The following is an 11,938-nucleotide window of genomic DNA, read 5'->3' on the forward strand; positions in this document are numbered from 1 at the left end:
GTGACTTTGAAGCACAGAAAAACTTTAGTATTTTCCAAATATTATGAAAGGGAGACCCAGAAAATATGGGGGGGAGGGGAAAAAAAAAAAAAGAAAAGAAAAGTTTTTGGAGCAAAGTAAAGGGGGTAGAGAACCAACACTTCGTGGTACCATCATGTTGTGGGGAAGATTTTAGTTGTTCTGTGTTTAGTAGTTTAGTCCTAAAGCAGTTAGCAAACTAAAAATGATACAATTATGACATTACAATAACAATAACAATAATAATAATAATAATAATACACCACACACTGTAAGCAATACAGGTATTTACTTCATGATTTATCTTAAACTTCAGCAGACGAGAAAAAAAATGCTTTATATTCAGATTTTCCAAGAAGTTTTCCCCACACACACAAAGAAAAGGGTGAATTTTTATACAGTCCCCACCAAAACTATTGGAACGGACAGAATGGAGTTCAGAATTTCAGCTTTTATGCACCGGTATTTATATGTAGAAGTGTTAAACGACATATCGCATTTTGTACCAGACCAACCAATTTGACTGACAGGTTTCTTGTTACCCAGGTATTTTATTTTTAAAACAATAAATAGCTCTGAACATCATCTCTTGGTTTTCGCCTTCAGTTTCACCTGTAAAGACTGTGATTGTTGTTAAAAAGGATAAATCAACATGAAGACCAGAGAGCTGTCTGTGGGAGAAAAGCGAGCCATTTTCAGGCTGAGGAAAGAGGGAAAAACAAATCAGAAGCATCGCACTGGGCAATACAACACACTGGAATGTGCTGAAAAAGAAAGACGACGAGGGCACAAACAAATGAATCGGCCTTGCCGTTCCAATAGTTTTGGAGGGGACTGTATATTACAGAAAGTCGCGCTGTGTTTTTAAACCACGGTCTGTGGCTACACGTCGTCTGTCTTTATCCTGAGACAATACACAATCGATTCCTTCCATCAGACACTTCATTCCCTTTATCGAGTTCAAATGAACAAATAAAAAAGTGTCCATGATGAGACGAGTGCTGATATGAGAACAGCCTACACCTTCTTCCCCTCCTCACACTGTACGGTATCATCATGTGAAAAAAATAAATAAATACTAAATCATGTCTAGATTTGTCCAAATTAACCAGAACAAAATCAACAACGAGAAGGTTGAACCCGACTCGTCCTCTGTCTGCTGCGTTGGTAGTGTCGACTAGTGTGATGCACCTATAACCCTATAACCTCTCAGCACGTGTGGACAAAACGACGAAACTTTGTTAAAACAGTACTAAACACCCAAACTGTGAAATACAGTTCGAAATCCAGAGTTCAGAGAAGCTGTGCAGTATTGCTGTGTCCCGTTATCATCATATCATTACTTCTCCTAATGCCAAATTAATACCAACGTTCATGGCGATTCAGCTGTTACTGATCATCCTCGTTATGAGCTCGTTTTTCATTTACAACACGTACCCAACGTGCAATACAGCATGTGATACAGCATGACACCTGGAAGACCACCACCCTCTCCATCCTCGTGACCTTCTCCACCCTCTCCGCCCTTACGACCCTCACAACCCCGGCAAGAATCATAGATTTGTAATGGGGGGGGGGGGAATTGCACAGCTTCTCTAAACATCAGTACATTTATTTTTTTGGTTTTCCGGTGCAGTCGCGTATTGGTCATGCAAATCAAAGGAACATTATTAAGAGGAATAAAGTGCTAGAGAAATTGACTTACTCAGGTTAGAATTATTAATTTTTTTTTTTGTACATTGGAGCTACGAGGATTCGGCTTCGATCGGAGAGTTTATCTCCGTGACCTCCTGCGGTCCGTTTCTACAGAGGACGAAAGTTTGTTCAGTGCTCAATCCGTGGCTATGACTTTTCAGTACTTGTTAGCTACATTATCCTTGTAGACCGCTTCAGACGCTAAGCACGTTTTGCGGTTCAGGTACGTTTCGTTTTTAGCAACTTTCCGCAAATAACGACAAAATACTAGAAGGAGGTGGATTTAAAGTTTAATAAAGAAATGGAAACCGATTATGATTGCACGTTCGCGTCAAACTTGAACTAATAAACCAGTGTGATTGTGTAGTGTGTGGTGGACAGTGGACGTTACCCGATTTTCCCCACAGCTAGAACAGGAGGTTTCATGCCGCATGCTGAACAGAGTAATACGCTCGTTAACCGATCGTACAGTTTTGTCCGTTTGTGCAACGTTTCGCAGGTTTAAAGCCGAGGTCACCGTGTAAGTGGTGCAACTCCTTCGTTATGTGCGAGTCAGTCACAGTTCAGTCTCAGTGGTTCATGACGTCTCTGTAGATGGCATTGGTGGTCGTCTGGCCGAAGATGAACATGCCGACCGTGACCATGAGGATTCCATAAAGCACCAGTGCATGCCAGCTGCGGAGGAATTTCAGACACAGAGAACACACACTATTGATGCTCACACACAACTCACGAAAAAAAAAAAACGATTGTGAATGAAGTGTGCCAATACTTAAATCTGCACCGAAATCAGAGTGCGCAAAGGTGATCGGACTTTAAACCACAAGGAGTCGTGCTTTCGAAAATGATTATCAGAGTAGAGTGATTTACCTGGATGATCTGGCATCGTGCTCGGAGATCTTGGCCTCGATCAAACACAAACCTACAGACAAGAGCGCAAACACACATTTTAAATATATATTTCAATATAAAAATTTTATGCTCAACTAATATATATATATATATATATATATATATATATATATATATATATATATATATATATATATATATATACACACACACACACACACACACACACACACACACACACACAGAGATACAGTGGAGGGAATTTCCTAGTCTGGAAATTCTGTTGAAATCCGTGCAACACTGCCCCCTAGTGGACACACTCGCATCTAACGCTTAAGTCAAGCAGCAGTGATTGACCAACAAACCCTATTCCTGGAGCTCTACCTTCCTGAAGCTCTAACTGACCATCTCATTGTTGCCTTAAGAAGTTCCTGATCAGCTAAAACAGGTGTGTTAGATGTTGGTTGGAGATGAAACCTACAGGAAGGTAGATCTCCAAGAACAGGGTTGGTGACCACTGGCCTACAGCTTGTGCAATGCCATGGGCTGCACCAATGATGTACTCAGAGCCGTACGCTTACTTTCCCCCTAGTGCTGTTTGTGTATAACGACTTCTAAAGGATCAAGGTTAGCTTACATATCACATCACATCACATCACATCAGATTTCCTTCACGGGCGTATCTTTTTCCGCAACTGATTAACAAATAATCGCTAGTTAAATATTCACACCGAGATAGTGTGTTGGGAAAAGTTACAAATAAATATTACAAATCTGTAGTGAAACTACTGGCGTAGTCAGACTGGAACATCACAGTGGATAACAAGCTCTGTGTGAGTGTGAGTCATGGCACGGTCAGCCACTAAAGCTAGTAATGAACTCCAGATTGCATTCACGTTGTATTTTCTCCTCATCCTCCTTGCATTTCCACTTGAATAATAGCCTCTGTGTTAGCCCGTCCTTATGTGGCTAGTTCGCGTCCTCGTCTGCTAGTGCGCTCGGAAATCCCTTGTTTTTACATCGAGCGTCACGGGTCCCTCCAAATGCATATCTGGAGAAAAATTGTTGGCTTGTTTGTCCTTTGGCTAAGCTGCATGCTTCGATGAGGGCTTTCAGTTCTGCTTGTTGAGCTGATGCTTTCAAACGTAAGCTCTTCATGTGCTGTCGTCATGACGCTTAGCCTGCTTCTTGTCGGTTATTCAGCACTGGGATTGGGGAGCAGTGTTTGCTGGCTGCCATTGCTCTTCTTCCATCTGAACCATTTCAATGCAGTTGTGTTCTTCATCAGTTTTTAAAGGCTCTGGCAGCAACGTGGCTGGGTTGGCTCACCGATTCAATGATGTCAGGCTTTTCCAGTACCACTGTCCAGCGAGTCCAGCAGGAACACACTTGGTTCATTGTAACCAGGGTTTACAATGCATGCAGGGATTTGATGAATGAGTTTCTGGTCCAGCACTAGCCCCGATGCTGGCTCCAGAACCAGGCAGGTGGCTTGAATTGCCCTGATACATGACCCCAACATTGTGACCCTTCATCAAATTTCGCCCAATATTATGCCACAGATCTGTTGACGAATCCACGCCACAGAGTCAGTTACGTAGCCATTGAGGCTGAAGGGTCTGTTGTGTCCAGTGTACCCAGGAATAGTGTCCTTCAGCTGAACCTTTTCATTGGAGTCCCTTTCACCCTTGGGGACTGGGCTGGGTGATTTTGGTGTACGAGTCTATCCAGGCCTGGATCAAACTTGGTTCATGAACTACTGTAGGAGGTTTCACCTCAGGGCCAGTTTTTGTTCTCTTGACAGTCATCTGTAATTTCACTTCCTTCTCACACAGGTGTGCTTTGTCAAGCCTTGTGACCTTTCCTCTGCAAGGAAATGCAGTATAGTCAGCAAGCACATACTTCTTGTGGTGTTCTTCCATTTCAGAAGCCATCATAAAATCGTCTTCATAGATCATGAAGACATTTCTGCTGCCTTTCCGAGGTGATGGCGGAGTGCCACGTAGTAGATTGTCAGGCTGGTAATCTGGTCCAGGTGTATTATCTTAATCCACAGCGAATGTGAGATACAGCTGCACTTCATCAGCTAGTAGGGCAGAAACTGTTTAGCATGCCGGTCTCGGTAAACCACATAATGCAGACCATTCTTGGGTTGAGAATGGTTGGAACGTGCACCATCAATAGTGCTCGTTAGTCTGAATGGTGCGACCCAGTAGCCGACTGTTGAAGACTGGGACAATTATTCCAACCGTCACGCTTTTGGGTGAAGTTTTGCTGATGGGATATGGCTTGGTGCCAGCCTTGTCTGTCAATGTGACTGGCTCCATGTTCAGATTTCCACAATCATCTTTGTCTTGAGACCAGAACGGAGGTTATTCCACTTGAGAACCACAGCTTCCAGCATGCTTTGAAGCTTCAGTATGATCTAACCATGGTTCTGCCACATTACCCACCTATACTGGAGCGGTTATGGGAGTCGGCCCAAACGACAGTGTCACGAATCACTCTGATTTCTCCAAGGTGAATGTTGCTTCCTCATGCTGCTCCGTTTGTGGACACCGAGGCTAACTGCTGTGGCATGGCATCCGTTTTCTTGGATACATAGTGATATTGTTTATTGAGGGGAAAAACTGACTGAGCATAAAGCTCTTTTACAGCAATGCCCCGAGTTCAGATTCATGAATTCTGACATTATAGCTGACTGAACAACTGTCACTGTTTTCTAAAGAAAAGCATGACCTAGTCCTGTAACAGTGTGCCCAGTTTACTCCTTTTCTTTATGAGCTCAAGCACATGTGTTTTAAATGATAAACTACCATCGAGCCAAATGCCCAGATATCTGTAAGTTATAACACGCTCAATTTGGGTCCCATTCAGGGAACAAATACTGTAAGCATAACGATCACACTTTCTGGACCTTGTAAATAGCATACCTTTAGTTTCTGACTCATTTAGAATTAAATCGGAGATTCTTCAGGGATTTGACATCGCTTGCGCTACAGATATGCGCATATGCGTAAAGAGAATAGCATCATCTGCATAGAAATGTACTTTGCAGTCTTCTGAGGCACAGATATCATTGATATACAATGTACACAACATTGGGCCTAAAACAGAACCCTGAGGCACACCATTTTCTAATCTTAAAAACGTCACCGCACTGTCAGAGAGGTAGTCCTGAAAAGGTTTAAAGGCTGTTTCATTGAAGTCCAGAGGTGGAAATTTATCCAGAAGTAGTCTGTGATGAACTTTTCGTGGATAGAAGACCCCCTCTTCCTTCGTAATAGTGATTCGGACATTTTCTTGAGCCTCTAGTGTCTCATCCACGCTACTGAATTGATCAAATGATCATTAAAAGCATTACAAATCTCCTTTTTTTTTTTTGCATCATTCACTTTAGAGTCCAGCATAATCTGTTGAGGGACGGTAGATGAAGTAATGCCTTTAAGTGATCCAACCACTTTCCAGAACTTTGCCGAGTTGTTCCCAATCCTACTGCTCTTAAATACGGCATGTTTATCTGCTAAGGAGCTAAAAAGAGACAGAAAGTACTGCAGGGCCAGTTCAGCATCTGGGATGAGATCTATAGAGGAGACATCACGGTCATATACAGTTGTGCCCTTAAGTTTGCACACCCCTTGCAGAATCTGATCAATCTTAATACTGTTGACTAAATAAGACGTATAGTAAAAATCCTCTGTTGTTTTTTTATTTAGTTCTGTCCTGAATGCGATATTTCACATAACAGATGTTTACATATAGTCCACAAGACAAGATAATAGCTGAATTTATAAAAATGACCCCATTCAAAAGTTTATACACGCTTGATTCGTATTACTGTATGTTGTTACCTGGATGATCCATGACTCTGTTTATATTTTGTGAGAGTTGTTCATGAGTCCCTTGTTCGTCCTGAGCAGTTAAACTGCCTGCTGTTCTTCAGAAAAATCCTCCAGGTCCTGCACATTCTTTACTTTTCCAGAATACTCTGCATATTTGAGCCCTTTCCAACAGCGGCTGTATGATGTTGAGATCCATCTTTTCACACCGAGGATGACTGAGGGACTTGTACACGACTATTACACAAGGTGCGAATATTCACTGATGCTCAAGAAGGTGACACGACACATAAAGAGCCAGGGGGGTGTAAACTTCTGAACAAGATGATCGGTGTAAATCGTTGGTATTTTGTCTTCTGGGAGACATGTAATCTTAATTAGCGTCTGGAGGGCTGTGCTAAATGAAAAAAAAAAAGATCTTTAAACAAAATAATGACAATTTACACTGATCATCCTGCATTCTCCATCAGGTGGCAGTGTGCTCTCTCGCTCGTTTTCTCTCGCTCGCTCAGCTCATGGCTTATTTTATATTCTTGCTCTCCCCATGTCTCCCCATTTCCCTTTCTGCACTGTTTCTCTCTCTTGAGGCTGTTAACATCTTTATGCATTCATTCCATTTCTGGATCCATATTTGGATCCGTCTGCTGCACGTACACATACACGTAAATAAGGTCGCTGTGGTGCTCGATACGAGATACAGAAATGTTTCTGGACATCATACACACACTGCCTGCACGTTTGTGCAAATGGTAACCTTGGCAACCCCATCGTTAACCATCTCTCCACTGTTCCTTGCCCAAGCATGGGGCAGCATGAGTCTTGTCCCAATGGGTCTCTAGTAGTGCTTGTTGTAGTTCCTATTTTGGACCGCTAAGTATTTGGACCAGTAAGAATAACTCTGGTGTTAAAAAGGGAAGTGAGAGGAACATTTGCTTAGTGTCTGATAACAACAATTCTCTCTCTGTCTTCTGATTGGCTGTTGCTCTCACTAGTCATCACATAGTCAAGACTTCTTTGGTGCCAGAAGTCGAGACGTGATGATGTTTGGGGTATCCGAGCTTGCATATATATATTATATATATATATATATATATATATATATATATATATATATATATATAAAACGTAGGTAATAAATCACCAATATACTGTATTATATGTACACCATGTAAATTAAAAAGACATACAAAACATCCATCCATCCATCTTCTACCGCTTACTCCTTCTTCAGGGTCGTGGGGAAACCTGGAGCCTATCCCAGGGAGCATGGGGCACAAGGCGGGGTACACCCTGGACAGGGTGCCAAACCATCGCAGGGCACAATCACACACACACTCACACACCCATTCATACACTACGGACACTTTAGACACACCAATCAGCCTACATACAAAACATGTAAGGAGTTTATTTATAATATACATACACACACACATTCACATATATATATAAAAAAAGGAAGATATTAAGTCATACCTGGGAAGACGAAGATGAAGCAGGCTGCCAGGCCACCGATGAGCGAGATGACACGCCCGATATCGGGGATGGTGAGAGCGAGGACTAGTGTGAGACAGAACCAGACAAGTGTGTACAGCACACGCCTTCTTCGCTCTCTCACCACGTCTGTGTCCACGTCTGTGCCGTTAAAACGCAGCCACAAACCCTCTAACACGGCTCTGAAATACACACACACACACACACATTTGGAGAGTACACTTAGTACTGTTATATACAGACAGAGGTACACATAATACCATCTGGTTATTCCTTCCATCTACAAAATTGTCCACTGTTCTCTTCCTCTATCCATTCACTGTCATGTCATTATCTTGCTTTGTTTGTCCATTCCTTCGTTCCGTCAGTCCGCCACTGTGTCAGTCTCCGCCTCTATCCGTTAGTCCATCACTCTCACCCTTTCCCTTTGCCAGTCTACCGTCTGTCCTTTCCTCCCTCCGTTAAGCCGTCCGTTTGCGGTTTTGTCCCTGACTATATTTGTATATTTATCTTATAGAGATCCGTCTTTCACGGTTCGTCTCCGTTATCCGTTTGCTCCCTCCCATCCATTCAGCCCGTGCCCCCGTTACCTCCCGCAGAAGTGCAGTATGGGATATGAAGTGACCACGCTGATGATGATGAAGGCTCTGGCAATGGCCACGGCAATATCTTTGGATGGATAGGACATCAGCACGTCCTGACTCACCGTCGAACCGAACGTCAGGAAGCCGCACACGCCTGCAGATGGACAGAGGGAGAGAGAGAGAGAGAGAGAGCTGATGCGATGTCTTGACGTACAGGTACACGTACGCTTATATATTTAAACACCCACCTGTTCCTGTGTAGACGAACAGGCAGATGATCATGCCAAGTGTTACCACACCCCCCCATGGTCGAAGCGTCGCATTCTTCATACTGTTAAACACCGGAACACTGCTCACATGACACTGAGAGAGAGAGAGAGAGAGACCTTAATTATACTCCAAACACTTCGACACGTACTATGCACTGTTCCCATATCTCCATCTCCATATCCTTACAGAGAGAATATTACAGACATAGGCTTTGTGTTCAATTACCAGTTTAAACACACACATAAACACACCTGGAATCCAAAGCAGATAGTCGGCATGGCATTGAACACGGCAGTCCAGGATGCAGGACTTTAGGGGGCGAAAAACATCGATACACGTCATAAACATAAACATAAGTTGTGGACAGTTGGACCAAGCTGCTGAACAACTGCAGGAAACAAAGCACAAACCTGGTAGGAATGAGCCCAGGTGAAATTTCTTGATCAGGCCAGATGTATTTGATGATGATTATGACGGTCACATACCAGGTGCCGATCACACTGAAGGTGCTAAAGGTCAGACGGTCAAAACAACAAAAGGGGACAGCTTTACACACACACACACACACACACACACACAAAAAAAAGACGCCCCGCGTCACAGTTCTCCCAGTCGATATGAACTCGTGTACCTGGCGTATTTCTGGAAGCCGATCTCTTTGGGGATGGACAGGGGGAGGATGATGAGCACAGAGGTGACAGTGATGGTGAACCTGCGGTCCATGTACCAGGGAGAGCTGACAGCGCTGTCCGACTCGTGAGCCATCGCATTGATCACTGAACACACAGTCGAGACCCGCCCGATGTTCATCAGCCAACGGAACAACTTCATGGTACAAAAAACGCAGCAGTAAAAAAAAAAAAAAAAAAAAAAAAACCACGTGGACTCACGCTTGTCCAGCTGGTCGCCAATAATGATGAGGAAAGCTATGCACGTGCCGAAGGTGTAGACAGCAATGGCGATCTCGCAGATGGTACCCAGAACCTTCCCGCACACGGCACGGACCACTTCCTGATACGTGCTCTCATTGCTCACCTAAAGAACGAGAAGCGTCGAGACTTTCACTACAGGAGACACATCGCAACACTGCTACGGAGATAAAACCGACCTTTTAGAGGCCCCGCTTGAATGCTCACCTGAGAACAATAAGCTAGGATCACCAAGCCAGTGATGATGAAGATCAATAAACACTGCAGTACAAAAAAAAAGATTATTCTGATTGATATTAAACTCAATTATTACAATTATTGGGTCAATCTCACTGAAGGAGGTGTGGCCTTCTCTAACCATCTATTTATCTATATATTTATCTATCTATGTGTCTCACCATCTGCAGCACTACTCCAGCTAGCACTCCTCCAGCCATGTAGAACGCAGCAGGAAAGTTGAGAAGCCCCGCCCCCAGCGCGGCATTCACCACGATAAACACCGCACCGAACGGCGAGGTCTTGCCCCGAGTCTGCGGCGCTGCGATCAGTGGTGCTTTCTCTTCATCGTTTTCACAGTATCCCCAATCGCTTGGCTCGGAGTTCACGGCCATGTCTCACACATACGCACACACACAGGGTCAGAGGTCAAGGCTCCAGTGCTTCAAAGTGGTGTTATTGGAGCTGTATTAAAACAGGGGCAAAACAATGCCATGCAGGTCCACCCTCAGATGGACGGCGCTCACACAGACACACACACGGCACCGTCACAGTCTGCAGAGTCCTGCGAAAGACAACAAGAAAATAATTAGCAAAAGATTTTGTTCTACTGTAATAAACGAGATCTAGAAGAACGTATGCCGTACGTTATATAACTTCCCGGACGCGCGTCGTAAGAAGCATCCCCCGTGTTACCGAACCTGAATCACAGGATCGATCATGTGACTTTTACCCGGCGGCTTTTCTTTCTTTCTTTTTTCACTTCTTCAGCTCCGTGTGGACTTCAGCATAGAAGAAAAGGCGCTGTTCTCATCATAAAGATAAAGGAAGTGAAAGACGCCCGGACGTGCATGCGGCTCTGCGGCGCTCTCCTCGTATCTTTAAAAGGAACAGTCTGGAGGGAAGAGGGAAGGGGGGGGAGAAGAAGAACACATCTCTAACTTAAAATATATTTTATATATATATACACACACACACACACATATATATATATATATTTAAATCGCTGCTCAAACAGTTTCTTTTTCTCTGCTGTGTCCTTTTTGACAACAGAGGACAAACAACAACAACAAAAACAACCACCTCCAGAGCCGTAGCCCTGCTAAGTAACGGACTGGACACTAATGAATTAGAGACAGTTATGATGATGGTGTGGGTTTTTTTTTGAGAGATTTTGACTGGAAGGTTGCGAGTTTAAAGCCCAGGACGAATCCCTCACACAGGACGAATCCCTCACACAGGATGAATCCCTCACACAGGATGAATCCCTCACACAGTCCCTGAATCCCTCTCGCCCTCATTCCCTCACACTGCCGTTCTGTCTTAATGGATGTAGAGTCTGAAGGGACAGTGTGAGATTCCCATACACCTCGAAAATAAAAAGAGCACGACATTAAGTATGAAGTCGCCATAAATCCTAAATCTTCTCTTAGCACGCTACATGGCCAAAAGTATGTGGACACTCATCACGTCACATCACATGACAGATAGTTAATCCAACTTTGGCGTGATACCAAGCCCCATTCTTCCGGGAAGGCTTTCCACTAGATCCTTAAGGTTTTTCCTGTTTTTGAGCAAGAGGAACTGGATTATCTTCTTTCATACATAGATAAAGCACGTGACTGACTCCAACACTGAGGCTAATCAATAACAAACACCCTGACATGTGAGGTCATCTCATATCTCAAACAGTGCGAGATAAAACCACAAATAACTATCAACACCGGTGTCACGGGAAGAGATTTAAACCCAGAGGTTCGGTTTGGGTTTGATGGAAGGAATCATTCCAGCACTCCAGCCTGTACTGTTTAAACAGGGAATTTATTACAAGAACACGTCACAGCTACACGGAAATGTAAACACAACAAACAAAAGCACTGCTCGCTTGGACAAACCGCTCACCTGTCTCACTCTCACCGGTATAACGCCTCAGCAGAGAGCTGTCCCACCTTCCGCTCCCCAATACAACACACCAGGTACGAGCGTGCGGCTAAACACCCAGCGCCGGCGTCACGTGCAACATCATATGACTTACAGCCGC

The 11,938-nt window shown here is 43.9% G+C and overlaps 1 protein-coding gene across 2 annotated transcripts; it reads right to left on the reverse strand.

The window, feature by feature from the left end:
• Positions 1 to 290: 290 nt before the first annotated feature.
• slc38a7 (solute carrier family 38 member 7) lies at positions 291 to 11,933 on the reverse strand. Of its 2 annotated transcripts, none has more exons than XM_053634150.1 (13): positions 11,800 to 11,933; positions 10,545 to 10,792; positions 10,080 to 10,462; positions 9,889 to 9,942; positions 9,643 to 9,787; positions 9,384 to 9,528; positions 9,163 to 9,261; positions 9,004 to 9,061; positions 8,731 to 8,845; positions 8,489 to 8,636; positions 7,881 to 8,080; positions 2,584 to 2,635; positions 291 to 2,388 (listed from the first exon to the last, which is right to left on the reverse strand). In XM_053634150.1, the coding sequence occupies exons 3-13, from the start codon at positions 10,290 to 10,292 to the stop codon at positions 2,283 to 2,285; spliced, it is 1,335 nt and encodes a 444-aa protein (XP_053490125.1). In that variant the 5' UTR covers positions 10,293 to 10,462; positions 10,545 to 10,792; positions 11,800 to 11,933; the 3' UTR covers positions 291 to 2,282. The 2 variants fall into 2 exon arrangements, with proteins under 2 accessions (XP_053490125.1, XP_053490126.1); XM_053634151.1 differs by having other exon boundaries at positions 11,815 to 11,880.
• Positions 11,934 to 11,938: the final 5 nt, after the last annotated feature.

Source organism: Ictalurus furcatus, chromosome 10, assembly GCF_023375685.1.
Source record: "Ictalurus furcatus strain D&B chromosome 10, Billie_1.0, whole genome shotgun sequence".
Classification (NCBI taxonomy): domain Eukaryota; kingdom Metazoa; phylum Chordata; class Actinopteri; order Siluriformes; family Ictaluridae; genus Ictalurus; species Ictalurus furcatus.